Source organism: Budorcas taxicolor, chromosome 18 (genome assembly GCF_023091745.1).
Source record: "Budorcas taxicolor isolate Tak-1 chromosome 18, Takin1.1, whole genome shotgun sequence".
NCBI classification, from domain to species: Eukaryota; Metazoa; Chordata; class Mammalia; order Artiodactyla; family Bovidae; genus Budorcas; species Budorcas taxicolor.
Genome location: NC_068927.1, coordinates 57,669,675 through 57,685,783, shown reverse-complemented (window position 1 = coordinate 57,685,783; position 16,109 = coordinate 57,669,675). Strand labels below are relative to the sequence as shown.

The window sequence follows — 16,109 nt, the reverse complement described above, 5'->3', positions numbered from 1 at the left end:
GTGTCCCGTTGTGCTACAGGATTGCTTTGCCTACAGCAGCCACTGGCCACTCACAGTGTGCCTCAAAGTTCTTCGTCCAAGTCCGTGGTGGACTTTACCACTGTGTGATTCTGGCTGGAGAGACAGGCCAGCCCCACCCACACCTGAAGAACCCAAGTGGAAGTTTGGACTATGCCCCATGCGCCTTTTACCTTTCCCAACTTTAATGTCCATCCTTTCACTGTAATAAACTGTAACCATGAGTGTAACAGCTTTTCTAAGTTCTCTGAGTCCTTCCAGTGAATCACTGAATTCTAGGGGATTTTAGGGACACCCAACTCAACCCTAGACCCAGCTGCACCTAAAGCTATCCCGAATCTATTACCCATGCTGGTTGGAGTCAGATTTTCTGTCACTTGTTAACTGAAGAATCCCAAGGAACAAGAGTTGGGCTGACTGGTCCCATTTTACAAGCGCAAAAAACTGAGGCCCAAACCAAGGAAGTCACTTGCCCAAGCAGACCTGGCCCCAAGGACCTGTCTCCCTGCCACTGGGGTCACCCCTCCAGGTGCCCTCACCTTGATGAAGAGCCGCCACCACTGCCAGTGTCTCAGCTTGAGGTAAGCCGCACAGTTCCGCTGCATCACCCTCAGGGCGCTCTGCTGCTGCTGCCGCTTCTGGAAGGCCCTGGGTGGGGAGACAGGCAGGTGGGAGAAGGAGACACGGCCCCTCCAGGCCCCATCTCCTTGCTGCTGCTGCTGCTGCTAAGTTGCTTCAGTCGTGTCCGACTCTGTGCGAACCCATAGACGGCAGCCCACCAGGCTCCGCCGTCCCTGGGATTCTCCAGGCAAGAACACTGGATTGGGTTGCCATTTCCTTCTCCAATGCATGAAAGTGAAAAGTGAAAGTGAAAGTGAAGTCACTCAGTTGTGTCTGACTCTTAGCGACCCCATGGACTAGAGCCTACGAGGCTCCTCCATCCATGGGATTTTCCAGGCAAGAGTACTGGAGTGGGGTGCCATTGCCTTCTCCGCCTGTCCCCTTAGCAACCATTATTAAATGCCTACTGGGCTTCCCAGGTGGCGCTAGTGGTAAAGAACCCACCTGCTAATGCAGGAGATGAAAGAGGCTTGAGTTTCATCCCTGGGCTGGGAAGATTCCAACCCACTCCAGTATTCTTGCCTGGAGAATCCCATGGACAGAAGAGCCTGGTGGGCTACATTCCATGGGGTCACAAGAGTCAGACATGACAAGCAACGTAGCTGCACCAGCCATGTGCGAGCATTGTTCTATTGTCGGTAAATCTTGTTGTGTGCAGTCCATCAGTCTTTCTGCCCTTGACTCTGCCCCTGCCTCAGCTCCAGTTCAGATTTCATTTTCTACCCCACCAGACACCCCAGCTTCCTTCCCAGCCTCCAACCCATCCCTGACATGCTTCCAGAGAGGTCTTTCTATGCCCTCAGCTGACCTGGCCCTCTGCTGCTCCCCACTGCCCCTGGACACAGTCCCTGCCCCTCAGCCTGGTGTCTGAGGAGTCCTTTATTCTCTGATCCTTCCTCTGGGCCAGTTCCCAGGGAGAAGGGGACTTTCCTGAAAACTCCCCGCCTTCCCTCTCGCTGTAGCTGTACGATCCCCACTGAAGCACATCTCACCCTGGACTGTAACACTTTGTGCTGGTGTATGTCTCCCCCTCCAGACTGGAGTCCCTCGAGGTACCGGCCACTAGGGTGACCACCTCAACCCGGTTTGCCTGGGGCTTCCTCTGTTTTCGCACAAAGATCATGCATCCCAGGAAACCTCCAGTCCCAGGCAAAGTGGGATGGTTGGTCACCCTATGGCTGAACTGAACTCTTCTCTGTGGTCCTAGCATGACTCAGGAGCCTCAAGGGACTGTAGAACCAAGAAGCCTGGGCATCTAGTAGCTCCATCCTTTTGTGTCTCGGCCCTTCTACCATCTCAGAGGTCCTGCCATCTGGAGCCAGCTGCATCACCTTCCTGCATCACCTCTGGGGACATCTGGTCAACCCCTCCCTGAACCAGCCTTTGGGGACATCTGATCAACCCTCCCTGAACCAGGCTTGGCCAGTGTGACCCCAAGAGATAGTGTGGAGCCCTACTTGCGAGCCAGGTATCCCCGGGCAGCTGCCTGGAAGGACACGATGATATCTGTGACCTTCAGGTCCCGCTCTTCTTCTAGCTGGGCCAGAACGCCTGCCCGGAAGAAGATCTTGCTTTGTCCCACGCGGTAGAGGTTGGGGTCCAATTCTAGGGCCTGAATCTGTGGGGGTGGGGGAAGGGTTGTGAGGAGGAGGGGCAAAGAGAGGGGAGGTTTCCAGCTCAACCTTCTCCACCCCTTGAGACCATGCACACACACACACACACGCACACACGCACACACACACGCACACACGCGCACACACACGCACACACACACGCGCACACACGCACACACGCGCACTCCACCTCTCACTCACCATCTTCTCACAGGCCTGCTTCCCATCCATAAAGCCCTTGGGGATGGCATTGGGCGTCAGGATCTCATACCTGCAATGGGGGGAGAGGGGTGGGGTAGGGTGAAAAGTAACAGCAAACTGTCACCATGGCCAGGCACTGGGCTCAGAGGGACAAATAGCAATAATAACAATGACGATAGGAACAGTAAGAGAAAGAAATATTCAAACATCACTGAGGGTTGCTCACCAGGCTGAGAGCATTGATATCACCACCAAAAGCAATGTCATCAATAAAAGCTCTCCTCCTGGGACACAGCACGTGCTGATAACAAGTGTTTAATTACTGGGGCTTCCCAGGTGGCGCTTGTGGTAAAGAACTCCCCTGCCAATGCAAGAGACTAAGAGACACCGTTGTGATCCCTGGGTCGGGAAGATCCCCTGGAGGAGGGCATGGCAACCCACTCCATTATTCCTGCCTGCAGAATCCCATGGACAGAGGAGCCTGTGGGCTACAGTCTATGGGGTTGCAAAGAGTTGGATGCAACTAAAATGACTTAGCATGCATGTATGCGTGCATAGGTCATTGAGATGTAAAAAAAGGGGTGTCTCAGAAGTGTGAGAATAATAACAAATGGGGGCTGATGTTTTTAAACTTATTATGTGTCAGGTCCTGAGTTAAGTGCCTTACAGCTGTTTCTTTCACATTTCTCTGTGCAAATCCGAATTTGAAAAGTACATTTCATTAAACACAGACGTGTCCATCCTCAGCGCCTTTCTCCTGCTGTGCCCGCTCCCTGGATCATGACATTTCATTAAAAATATGGATATGATATATACAACATATACACACACATATATATCATATGCATGATATATTAATGTCATATATTAATATGCCATATTTTTAAACTGGTGATTGGGAAATGTGTGTGTGTGTGTATATCTGCGTGTATCAGAGTTTCTCAGTCACCAAGGATCTTGTTAAAATGCAGATCCTAATTCAGTAAGTCTGGGGAGGGGCCCCCAAATATGCCTGTCCAATAAGCTGCTGGGTGATACTGATGCTGCTGATCCAGGGCCACACTTTGAGCTGGAAATTGCAGACCTGAGCCGTCCAATGTAATGCAATTGGCCACATGCAACTACAAAGAGCCCTGGAAAGATGGCTGGGGCAACTGGGGACCAGGATTTGTAATTGTATTTCATTTTAATTAAATGAAACTTCAATTTAAAAACGGAAGCAGTGCAAATATGCTTCTTTTCAACACAATTTCATTGTCTTAATAGGAGTATATTTCCCTTTGACCACTGGAAATTTTTGTGTCCAAGCTGAGATGTGCTATGGGTGGAAGACATACACTGAACTTCAAAGATTCAGCAAGAAACAAAAGAATGCCCAGTGTCTCACTACTAAATTTTTATATTGACTACATGTTGCACGGGTGCTAGTCGTGTCCGACTCCTGTGACCCCACGGACTGTAGCCTGCCAGGCTCCTCTGTCCATGGAATTTACCAGGCCAGAATACAGGAGTGGGTTGCCATTTCTTTCTCCAGATTTCATGTTAAAATGATCTAATATCTTGGCTGTATTGGGTTACATAAACTCTCTTGTTATCATTAATTCCCCCTGTTTCTTTTTACTTTTAAAAATATGGCTAATAGGAAAATTTTAAATTATATATAGGGCTCTCATTCTCTAGCCAATGATTCTGCTACGTACAGCTTGTGTGAAGCATAACTTTTGTTTTAATATTTACCGTATATATACATGCACATAAATATCATATACATAATATATTAATATCAAATATTAAAGCGCCATAGTTTTTATTGGTGATTGAGAAACGTGTGTATCAGTTTCTCAATCACTAGGGATCTTATATGTTGATATTTTCTGTTCTCTTGCTCGACTGCATTTTTGTAAGAAACGCTTGTTGCGATAACCGATTGCAACGTAGTGCTCTATGCCCTTTCTCTTGGGCAGCCCACTGAAGACGTTGCTCTGCCACAACACAGAGAAAGCTGAGACTCAGCAACCAAAGGAACTCGCCCAGAGGCCCCGTCCCTTCCCTCGCGCCGAGGCCACACCCCTGCCCCGCCCAGAAGTAGCGGCGGGGGAGAGGGGAGCTTTGAATGCAGAGGCGGTGGCTTCCAAATCTTGCCCCTCCCCAACCCATGCCGCTCACCGCTGCCGGAACTCCTGGAAGAGGATGCGGTTGGGAAAGCCCTGGCGACAGATGCGGATGCCCTCCAGAACGCCGTTACAGCGCAGCTGGTCCAGCACCAGCCGGGGGTCCAGCTTCCCCGCCTGCGGAGAGCAGTGACAGACACGCGAGGTCAGCGGCCACCACACGGGGGCGCCACTTACAGGCCGGCAGCCGGCAGGGGAACGCAGGTGGATGGCAGTTGGGGCAGGTGGAAAACGGAAGGCAATTTCATCTGGTTCAACCTATAAGTGTGGGCTTCCCAGGTGGCCCTAGTGGTAAAGAACCCGCTTGCCAGTACAGGTAGATGGAACAGACGCGGCTTTGCTCCTTGGGTCGGGAAGATCCCCTGGAGAAGGAGATGGCAACCCATTCCAGCCTTCTTGTCTAGAGAACCCCAGGGACTCAGCCTGGCAAGCTACATACAGTCCATGGGGTCGCAAGAGTTCGGACATGACTTAGCAACTGAACCACCAATCTATAATTTACTGAGCACCTACTATATGCCAGGCAGAAATGCCTGCCCCCGGGGAAGCTCACTGTCCACTGCAAGAGACTGACAGTAAGTGAGGTCAAGACGTCACTGCTGCTGCTGCTGCTGCTAAGTTGCTTCAGTCGTGTCTGACTCTGTGTGACCCCATAGATGGCAGCCCACCACGGCAGCCCACCAGGCTCCTCTGTCCCTGGGATTCTCCAGGCAAGAATACTGGAGTGGGTTGCCATTTCCTTCTCCAATGCATGCACGCATGTCGCTTCAGTCGTGTCCAACTCTGTACGACCCCATGGACAGCAGCCCACCAAGCTCCTCTGTCCATGGGATTCTCTGGCAAGAATACAGGAGTGGTTGCCATTTCCTTCTCTGCAAGACATCACTGATAAACATCAAAAGTAAATGATTAACGGCGTTGCGTGGCAAAGAACAGAGTAGAGGGGAAGGAGTGCAGGAAGGCTGAATTTACATAGCATAGTCTAGGAAGGCGAACAAAGCACAGACGTTATTATTTTTGGTAGTTAACTTTCAAGGACTTCCCTGTTGCTCCAGTGGCTGAGACTCTGGGCTCCCAATGCAGGGGGGCATAGTCTGATCACTGGCGGCAGAACTAGATCCCATATGCTGTCACTAAGACCCAGTGCACCCGAATAAATATATAAATATTGTTGCTGTTGTTCAGTTGCCAAGCCGAGTCTGACTCCTTTGTGACCCTATGGACTGTAGCCCCCTAGGCTCCTCTGTCCGTGGGATTTCCCAGCAAGAATACTGGAGTGGGTTGCTATTTCCTTCTCCAGGGGATCTTCCTGACTCAGGGATGGAACCCTCATCTCCTGCATTGGCAGGCAGATTCTTTACCACTGAGGCACCAAGGAAACCCAGGAAGTGTTCACCTCCTCCAGGGAGCCCTCCCTGATTTCACTGTATCCCTACTACCTGGCACTTGGTAAAAAGCTAAACACTACAGAAGTTACGCATTCTAAAAGACAACTCTTGCCTTGCCCAGGCCCCCAGAGCAATCAACACAATAACCAGTTTTTTTATGGAACCTCTAGATCAGTTGTTCTCAACGTCAGCTACACACTGGAATCTCCCTGGAGTGACACCTTGATACCACTGAGCACACCAAACACTCACATCTTAAACTCTAAGCACCATTTTCCACTTAAAAGGACCAGGGCTCTATGGAGAAGTGGCTGAGTCTATGTATGTCATATTTCATCAAATATAAGGCACCCTCAATTATAAAACACGTTGTTATTTTATATATCGCCAAGAAAGAAAAACTCCTGTCAGTTACACCCCGACAGGTCATTGATTGTTAAGCCACTTTCCAACTTCAGAGGGGGCTTCCCAGGTGGCACAGGGGTAAAGAATCCACTTGCCAGTGCAGGAAATGCAAGAGATGTGGGTCTGATCCCTGGGTTGGGAGGATCCCCTGGAGTAGGAAATGGCAACCCACTGCAGAATTCTTGCCTGGAGAGTCCCATGGACAGAGGAGCCAGGCGGGCTACAGTCCCTACGGTCGCAAAGAGTTAGCAACAAGACAGCAACTAACACACGGACAGTATTTACAGAGAAGGGAGACACACACACACAGAGACACCTCCCTGTAACTGCAGCTCCTACTTCCTGAGGACAGTATAAGCCCCAAGCGCCTAATTTTGTAGTTTCATCTTCTGTTATGTTGACCCTTCTCTACAGGGTCTATCCTCTGATTTTGCTGACTAGAAAATGTTACTGATGGCCTGGGAGGCCAGGCATGGTCTCCCTACACCTCCCCAGCTCCAGTGGCCTTTTTTCTAACCCTTGCACATTTCATACTCCAACCAACTACTGGGTTTTTGCACAAGCAGCTCTCTGCTTGAAATACCACTTATCCTTCCAAGTTCAGACCTCACCTCTTCCGGGGAGCCCTCCTTGATTTCACTGTATCCCTACCACCTGGCATTTAGTAGGTGCTCGATAAAATGTAAGCCCCATGAATGAATGAATTTTCCTAACAGGGCCATGAGCCTGGGAGGGAAAGCAACGTACTCAAGGTCACACAGACAGACAGTCAGAAGTGAGCCTGGGACCAGACATAGCTCCAACTAAATTCAGTGACTGGGACTTTTCCTCCCCCCAGAGCCGACTTCCCTCCCCAGGGCCGGGTCGCTCACCCTCTTCTCGTGGTTGGGGATGATGCAGCGGACGAAGCTGGGGTTGGTGTTGCTGAGTGTGGCCATGAGGCGGCTCAGGGACTCCTTGTAGAGCTGTCCCACCGTCCGGAACATGCCCCGGCGCGGGCGGCCACCAGGCGGGCCATCCCCAAGGCTGCTCACTTGCTCCAGCCCCACGATGCCCTCCACTGTGGGAGAAAGGATAAAGTCAGGGGTCAGTTTAAGGGGACTGAGTTGGCCTAAGTCAAGGATCTCATTATTTATAAGACCTGATACTTTACATATGAGCCATCTCTCATAGCCCAGCAAGGCAGGTATTATCAGCCCATTCGGCTGATGAGCAAACTGAGGCTCAGAAAGCTGGACAACTGTGCCCAAGGCCACACAACTTAGGATCTGAAGACCCAGGATCTGAACCAAAGTGGTGTGAATCCTCTCAAACCCTGACCCTTCTTCTCCATTTTCCTTATCAGCAAATGATGATGATAGCAAATGCTTCCTTAGCACTGATTCTCTGCCTGGTTCTGCTCAAAGCACTTGACATACATCGGCTTATTTATAAGCCTGTCAGAGTCATCCCCATTTTACAGATGAGGAAACTGAAGCACAGAGAAGGAAAAGGGTGATAACCACAGGTGCACTTTTAGGAACTTAAAACAGTCTCATGTTAAAAATGCAGTGAAATGTGGCTTTGAAATAACGTAATATTTAAAACAAGGCCAAAAATAAAAAAGAAATTTTAAAAAAGAAAAGAAAAAACAAATAACACCAACTACCTCCACAGTCACCATTTTCCCAGAAAGGCCTGATGGTAACTTTGTCTTTAAAAAAAAAAAATTATTTATTTATTTGGCTGGCCGGGTCTTATTTGTCACATATGGGATCTAGTTTCCTGACCAGAGATCAAACCCGGGCCCCTTGCATTGGAAGCATGGCGCCTTCGCCACTGGACCACCAGGAAAGTTCTATAACTTTTATTATCTGATGGTGTCACTTCAACTAGTGAGCAATAGCCACTCCTTTGTCACAAATTCAATGTATTAAATCACGTGAGGTTCCAGGACCTGCAGCTGATGGCCTGCAATCCCCAATCGTGAGGGTTATGGAGTCAATAGATAATTCTCTCGGAAAGCAGAGCTTGGTGAACAGTGGGGGTTCAGATATGACATTTTTCCTCCCCAGGTCTAAGTCTCCCCACCCCCACTGCCATGCTCCTAGTTATTATCGGAAGGACAGGTGAGAGGGGAGGCTCTGGGTTTGAATCCCAGCTCAGTCCCTTACTGGCTGTGTAACCTCAGGCAGGTGACTTCACCTCTCTGGGCTTCCACGTCCTCATCTATAACAGGATAAGAGCTCTACCACCTGATTGGGTGTCTGGAGGATTCCACGGGTTAATGATAGTAAAAGGGCTCTGCGCAGCACACAGCACATTTTATATGCTCGGTTAATGCCAGCTGATAGAGCGGTGGCCAAAGATTGGCCTGGGATTTTGTACAATATTACAAAAAACCCCGAATGAACTTAATACTATCATAATTGTTTGTATGTTCACATGCGGTTTAGTTCAAAGAAGGCCTTGGGCTGCAACAAAGAATCTGGAAACTGCTGAGGGAGCTGACAAGAGGGGGGAAAAGAAGAGGGGGAGATCTCTGGATGGAGAGGAAAGGGGATAGACATTCAAAACAGGTTCCCGGTCCAAAGGGCCGACCCTCCTCGTGCAGGAAATCTCACCCGTTGATGCAGAGCAACACCCACCCCCTGATGGAGAAATGGCAGAGCCGTGCCTCCCTGAAGATCCTGGGGGCGACGGTGGGAAGGAGCCAAGGAAAGAGAACTGCTGCAAGCCCCCGTGTTCTGGGGAGGCGGTGAGGACAGACAGGGGGAGAGGCAGGGAGATGGGGTGGGAGATGCAAGGGGAGTGGCATGAGAGGGCAGAGAAGGTGGCAGGAAGGAAAGAGAAGAGAGGGTTATCAGTCAACAGCACACAGCCAAGCTGGAGCGGAAACCTGACCTTGGCCACTAACTTTTTTTTCTTTTGGCCACACTGTGCGGCACGCAGCATCTTAGTTCCCCGACCAGGAATCGAACCTCATCCCCCTGCATTGGGAGGGCAGAGTCTTAACCACTGGACCATGAACTTTTAAGCCAGGGAGACTGTCCTATTCACATTTATGTTACTAGTGACGGCACCAATGTTGGCTGAAAGGATAAATGTCCTCTGAGAATTTAATGCCCAGGGTTGGGGTGGGGGGAGAAAACCTCTCTCCCTAGAGGTTGAGTCTGTATCTATTTTTATTAGGTATCCCCTTTTTGCCCTGGCTGCCAGGAAGCTCAGGACTAACTTAAGGTTCCCACCCAGCTTGTTGCGTTTGCCTCTCTGAAGAGAGCATGTCTCACAGGTCTCTTCCCCTGAGCTGCCAAGGATGCTGGGTACCCAATGCTGGGCTGTCAGGATGCCAGAAAGCAGAGCTGACTCTGGACTCAGGGCAGCTGTAGTAAAGACTGATGCAGAAATGGACCCAATTCCCCATCCCACTCTGGGACTGGCAGCTCCTTGAATCTGGGCTGGTCTTAGGACGTGCTTTGTTTGGGAGAACTGTGGAGGAGACAATACTGTGCTGGGTTTCAGACTAGGACACTCAAGAGGCTTCACCACTTCTACTTTGTCTCTTAAAGCCTTTGAGAGCCAAGCACATATGGGGTAGAGCATGTGAGGGGTTAGGGGGAAGCAAGTGGCCATGAGCAGGGCATGAATTTTAAGGAAGTTGAGAGGGGAGATTTTCGGGCTGAAGGAGATGTTTCTCAGCAGAATCTGGTTCTGTGGCATGAGTGTGCATGCTAAGTCGCTCAGTCGTGTCTGACTCTTTGCAACCCCGTGGACTGTAGCCCACCTGGCTCCTCTGTCCATGGGACTCTCCAGGCAAGAATACTGGAGTGGGTTGCCATTTAATCCTCCAGGTGATCTTCCTGACCCAGATATCAAGCCTGTGTCTTTGATGTCTCCTGCATTGGCAGGTGGGTTCTTTACCACCAGCACCACCTGGGAAGTCCTTCTGGTTCTGTTACTGAAACTCAAACACTGCTTTTCAAACCTTCTTGTATAAACGGCATGAGATACTGTCTAAAATCAGCTCACTGTATCAAGATGCCGATGCCATTTTGCTCTGAGTTTGTTTTGGAACGACTCTTCGTGATTGTTTTGTTCTCTTGTCTAACTGCATGGGCTGACATTTCCACTACTATGCTTTTCACTTCAATAAAAGATTACAATTGACAGATTCTGGAAACCTGGAATCAGGGAAAACGGAGATGCTGGTTTTGCTAGTTTTATAAATCATCTCTCAAACTTCCTCTAAGGATCAGAGACAAGCATGGACACAGCTTTTCTATCTGCCTCCTAGGAGTGTCCATCTGAAAAGACTGATGCCCAAACTCACATGGGTCTTGTTGGAGCAGGAAACCAAAACTCTCTCTTGGTTTTTGCTCCTTCCTTCTTCCCTGAATCCCTGAAGGGAAAGCAAAGTCTGAAAGTTGACTAACATGTAAAACATCAGTCATCTGAGTTCTCTTGTTATTTATTTTTTTTTCAGTCAAATCTCTTGATCTTTTTTTTGTTGGGCGGAAGCATATGACATCTACAATTAACTTCATAGCTTCCTTTTGACTATTCATATGCTCATTTATCTTGCTGCTCTGATTGCATAAACTACTATCACCAAAACAGTGTTTCACAGCAGTGTTGTCAGGGGGCATCCTTGTCTCATTTCTGATTAAGCTGGAGTGTTTTATCACTTGATGCAAAGCTGGTTTCAAATGTGGATCCCTCAGTCACTAACTGGAAACACTATTGTGAGGATGTCGGTCCTGGTACCAGTTCCGTATCTGAGCAGACAACTCAGGTTCAGAAACAATGAAGGGATGCACAGAGCTCCAGGGACAGGGCCGGGGGAAGCGTGTCCTCACCGTCTTTCCAGATCTCTGCCGTCAGCCGGTCTGTGCTCTGGTGGAGCAGGGTTGCGACGTTGTCATTCAGAGGGTCCATGTTTTTCATCAGCCACTCGTTGGCCTTGTAGTCGACCTGAATGAGATCGGGCAGAGGAGGGTGGTGGGGGAGTGGACTGAGGCTCTTCGGATTTCCCAAGGAGCCTCCCAGAAGCTCTGAAAACCCCCAGTTGGGGTGCGGGTGGGGTCGGGGGACGGAGGCCGTGCTCACGGCTCACGAGCGCTCTGGCGCCACCTTGTGTCTCTCTCCTGAACTTCACCCACCCGCCGCCTGGCTCTCCTCCCTTTCTGCCTTTCCCTTGGGAAAACTCTGCCCCCGCCTCTATGACCTCACCCACTGTCATCACTTCTTTCCGTATTTTTTCAGCCACACTCTTCCTCAAACGTGCAAGCTCCTTTCTACCTCAGGATCTTGATGCCTGCCGTTCCCGCCTCCTGTGACTCGTCCCCCGCGGATTTTCACAGGGCCGGCTCCTTCCCCAGGGACTCACAATCTTGGACCACCAGGAGTCCCTGCCGGTGCCCTCCTGCCCCACCCTCCGGGGTGGCTCCCAGAGGCCAGGGTCTGAGTCTGAGTCAGAGTCCAGCACAGCCCTGGGCACGGGGGAAATCTTAGAAAGTGTGTGGGAAACAACTGAGTTCTAGGACAGGACACACGGGTCTCCTGCCGCTCAGCCCTGGGGTATGTGGTTCCCTCAGCCTGAAGACCGCCCCCTCTCCACAGGTCCCTCACCAGCTAAGTGTTACTCATCATTTAGACCAGGGGTTGCCAGATAGCCCCGGTCCACAAGCGAAATTCAGCCTGCCACCTCCTTTTGTAAACAAAGTTTTATTGGAATACAGCCTTCATTTACTGCCACCTCCTTTTGTGAATAAAGTTTTATTGGAATACAGCCTTCATTTACGTGTGAACTTGCGGCTTCTTCTGTGCTATGATGGCAGAACTGAGTAGTTGTGCTAGAGACTGCTCCACAAAGCTGAAACTAGTTACAGAAAATGTTTGCTGATCCTCTAGTTATTTGGCTGCACTGGCTCTTAGTTGTGGCGTGTGGGATCTAGTTCCCCAACCAGGGAACAAACCCCGGCCCCCTGAATTGGGAATGCAGGGTCTTAGCCACTGGACCACCAGGGAAGTCCCTGACCTTTGATTTAGAGCTCGATCAAGCATCAGTCTCCTCTGGGAGAACTTCCTTGGCTTTCCTCCTCTGAACTTTGATACTCTCTGTAACTGCCTCCGTTAAGGCACTCATCAGCCTGTTATCCCAATGGTCTATGTTAGTCTCCCTCCCAGATAAGGAATTTTTTGAGGACAGAATTATATCTGACGTGGGTCCCCAGCTTTGCTCAGCACACGGCTGAGCACACAAAAAGCATATGCTGGCCAAATGAATGAATAAAATGCACTGAATTCTCCACCTGGTGAACTCCTATTCATCCCTCAAAACCTACTGCAAATACCCCACCTTGAAGAAGGCTTTCTCTGACTTCATCAGACAGAGTCCTCACTCCTGGCCCCTGGCCTGGCTGTGACTTTTCCCAGTGGACACCTGGTGGCTCCTGCCTTCCCCTTGCATCCTCCCTCCATCCTCACTCCCACCCACGTGCCTCAAGGCTGCCCACCACGCCCTGTTCCCTACCTTGCCTGCATAATGCAGGACACTGAAGTCGGCCTGATCCCGAAGGTGCCTTGGCCTCTGGAATTTGGGGTGACCACCCTGCTCCTGGGCCACCTTTTCCACAAAGGACTTGTCCGTGGCTTTTGGGAACCAGCACTCCTCATCCAGCAGAGCCAGGAGTCCAGGGGGGTTGGCCTGACCATTGACAGAGCAGCGAGAAGCGTTAAGTCAGATCCCCAAAAACTGGACACTTAGGTTGCTGCTAATTTTTAGCTCTTGTGCCACTTGGGACCTACTAGCAAACAGGAGAACCACTATCACCGTTCTAGCTGTCCATCAGCCCTTGATTGGAGCCGGGCTGCTGGTAGGCACATTCTGGGTTCCAGTCACCTAGCGGTCACACAGATCTAAGCCGTTTTCCCCATTTAACTGATGGAGAAGCCTGAGGCCCGAGGCCCGGAGAGGAGGAGGGGCTGGACCAAGCAACAATGAAGGCAGAGGAGATGAGCGGCGGGATGGGCGGGAGGGGCCGTGCGCTCACCGGCCGCTCGATGAGGTCGATGCAGGGCTGCAGGTCGAGGCCGAAGTCGAGGAAGGTCCAGGGGATGCCCTCGCGCTGGTATTCCTCTTGCTCCAGCACGAACATCGTGTGGTTGAATAGCTGCTGCAGCTTCTCATTGGTGTAATTGATACAGAGCTGCTCGAAGGAGTTCAGCTGCAGGAGGGCAGGGACGCATGAGAAAGAGGGGCGGGGACCCAGACGGGGTGGATAGAGACCCAGGAAGAGGGGACAGGGACCCGGAGTGGGGACAGAGGCCAGAGAGAGGGGCACAGAGACCCGGGAGAGGGGGAGAGGGACCCAGGGAGAGGGGGACAGGGACCCAGGGAGAGGGGGACAGTGACCAGAGAGAGGGGGACAGGGACCAGAGGGAGGGGGACAGGGACACAGAGAAGGGGAGCCAGGCCGGCGTGGTGGAGCCCTCCCAGCTCCCCACCAGACACAAACAGCAGACCTGGAAGATCTCAAAGCCCGCGATGTCCAGGATGCCCAGGAAGGAGGCGCCCTGCCGGGGGCTGCGGTCCAGAGCTCTGTTGAGACGCAGGACTAGCCAGCGGAAGAGGCGCTCGTAGGTGGCCTTGGCCAGTGCCTCCAGCGCAAAGTCAGCCTGTGGGGTGGGGCGCACATGAGGACCCGGCCTGCCCGTCAGCCGCCCCGGTCCCGTCCCCCGGGGGCTAGCGAGGAGACTCTGGGTGCAGACGCCGCCCCGTCGTGGGTCATCAAGAGTGATGACATTAACACAAGCGGACCGTTATTGAAGCCCTACTGTGTGCTGGGCCCTGTATGAGGTGCTTGGGGGTTCGTTAGTTCATGAATCCTCCACCCAACGCTTGAACCAATTTCCACTGTAAAACAGGGAAGAGAGTGGGGTCTGGGGCCTGACACCGAGGTTGGAATCCTAGCTCTGCTGCTTAGAGGCTGTGTGACCTGAGGCATGTGAATAAACCTCTCTGTGCCTCAGATTCTTTATCTGCTCTTTCACTGAGAGTGGAACCTGGGTCAGTGTGACAGTCTCCTGTCCCCCCATGCCAGGACCTCGAGTGCACTTGAGGGTCAGGCAGAGGCTCCAGCCCAGAATTGGATTATGAAAATAGCCGGTCCGTGTCCACCTCTCCCCACCCCACTGCACCACCTGTGTGCCCTGCTATCGTCACTTGCCTAGACTGTGACAGTGGCCTCCTCCTGTCTCTCTGCTTCCACTGGTGCCCCCTGGAGCCAACTCTCCACATAGTAGACAAGGGAATTTTTATAAAAGACAAACTGAATCAAATTGGTCCCTGGCTTACATCCTCACTGGCCTCCTAAAGCACTTTGAAGAAAACTCACCTCCTTACTGTAGCCCTTAAGACCTTGGATAATCTGTCCCCTTCCAACCTCTCTGGCTGCAGCTTCTATCACCCTCTCCCCAACTCTCTAGCCTCACTGATCCTAATGTTCCCAACTCACCAAGCTTGTTCCACCTTCAGGGCCTTTACATATGCTATTTCCTTTGTCTTAAACCATCCAAGCCCTAATTCAAATGTCACCTCCTCTGAGAAGGCTTTCTTGACCAACCCAACACCCTCCTGCATAGAAAGCCTCCCCGTTTCTTCTATTATCTGATTCCTTACTACCCTGAGCTCCCCGAAGGCATGGTCCTTGTTTCCAGCACGGCCTTTATGCTAACACCTAGACCAGAGTTGGTAATTGAACAGATATTCAGCCAAAGTTTGCTGAGTGAGTGAGAAAGAACAGGCATAAGTTGCTTAAAAATCCAGGACTCTCCCTGCACCCACCGCGCCCAGCCTCGCCCACCTGTTCCTTGGTCTGTGCTTTCTGCACGTAGTCCCGGCCAACTTTGATGCGGGGGGTGAGCAGGGCACGGGAGAAATCCGTCACCCCCAGGCCCAGGAGGCGGCAGAGCTTCTGCGCAGCTGAGGGCGAGAGGCACCAAGATGGGGTCAGCACTGGGAGGTGGGGACAGCGAGGAGTGGGGGAGAGGGTGTGACCTCCCCAGCTGTTGGTGGGACCCCAGCCTTTCCCGCTAGAGGCATTAGGGGTCCTAAAAGTGTGTTTTCTGGCCTAACAATTCTCCTCCTGGGACCCCAAGTTGGCAAAAATAAACCTGGAGGTAAGTAAAGGCTGGACTAAGGGGGTGTTCATCACGGTGTTATTTACAATAGAGAAAACCAGGAAGCAACCTGAATGCCCAATGGTTGGGGATTGGTTAGAGAGTCAGGATCCATCCATTTAAATGAGTGTTCTGCAGTCACTAAATATTATTATTATAAATAATTGTTTATAAGTAAATGATAATTATAAATTATTATGTGATACACTTAAGCCATGTACATTTCATGATATGTATGTTTCACTTCAAGTTCAGGAAAGAACTGTAAACACATGTTGGATGCCAGTAAATGATACTCATGCTGAAGGGTCTTTATCAGTATCTGCAACTTTGAAATGTGCCAGGAAAAAAAGACAAGTGAACAGAGGATGGAAAGATAGTCAATGAAGCAAATGTGGTAAAATGTCAATGGTAGAATATTGGTGGTGGATCCGAGTGTTTGGTATAAAATTCCTTGAACTTTTCTGTACGTTGGAAAGTGTCTCAATAAAATGTTGGGGGGACAGCTCTTGGAATAAGAATTCACTGAGATG

General features: G+C 50.9%; 1 protein-coding gene across 1 annotated transcript in view; it reads right to left on the bottom strand.

Annotated features, from left to right (window-relative positions):
• The window catches only part of MYH14 (myosin heavy chain 14), a 76,877-nt gene that overhangs the window by 29,544 nt on the left and 31,224 nt on the right, over nucleotides 1–16,109 (bottom strand). Inside the window, exons 11-20 of the mRNA XM_052656084.1 lie at nucleotides 15,261–15,379; nucleotides 13,921–14,073; nucleotides 13,449–13,622; nucleotides 12,929–13,102; nucleotides 11,253–11,367; nucleotides 7,290–7,477; nucleotides 4,620–4,741; nucleotides 2,454–2,523; nucleotides 2,097–2,257; nucleotides 558–666 (exon numbers count right to left, since the gene is read on the bottom strand). Of these exons, the coding sequence (XP_052512044.1) occupies nucleotides 558–666; nucleotides 2,097–2,257; nucleotides 2,454–2,523; nucleotides 4,620–4,741; nucleotides 7,290–7,477; nucleotides 11,253–11,367; nucleotides 12,929–13,102; nucleotides 13,449–13,622; nucleotides 13,921–14,073; nucleotides 15,261–15,379 (1,385 nt within the window). The remainder of the gene's footprint in view (nucleotides 1–557; nucleotides 667–2,096; nucleotides 2,258–2,453; nucleotides 2,524–4,619; nucleotides 4,742–7,289; nucleotides 7,478–11,252; nucleotides 11,368–12,928; nucleotides 13,103–13,448; nucleotides 13,623–13,920; nucleotides 14,074–15,260; nucleotides 15,380–16,109) is intronic.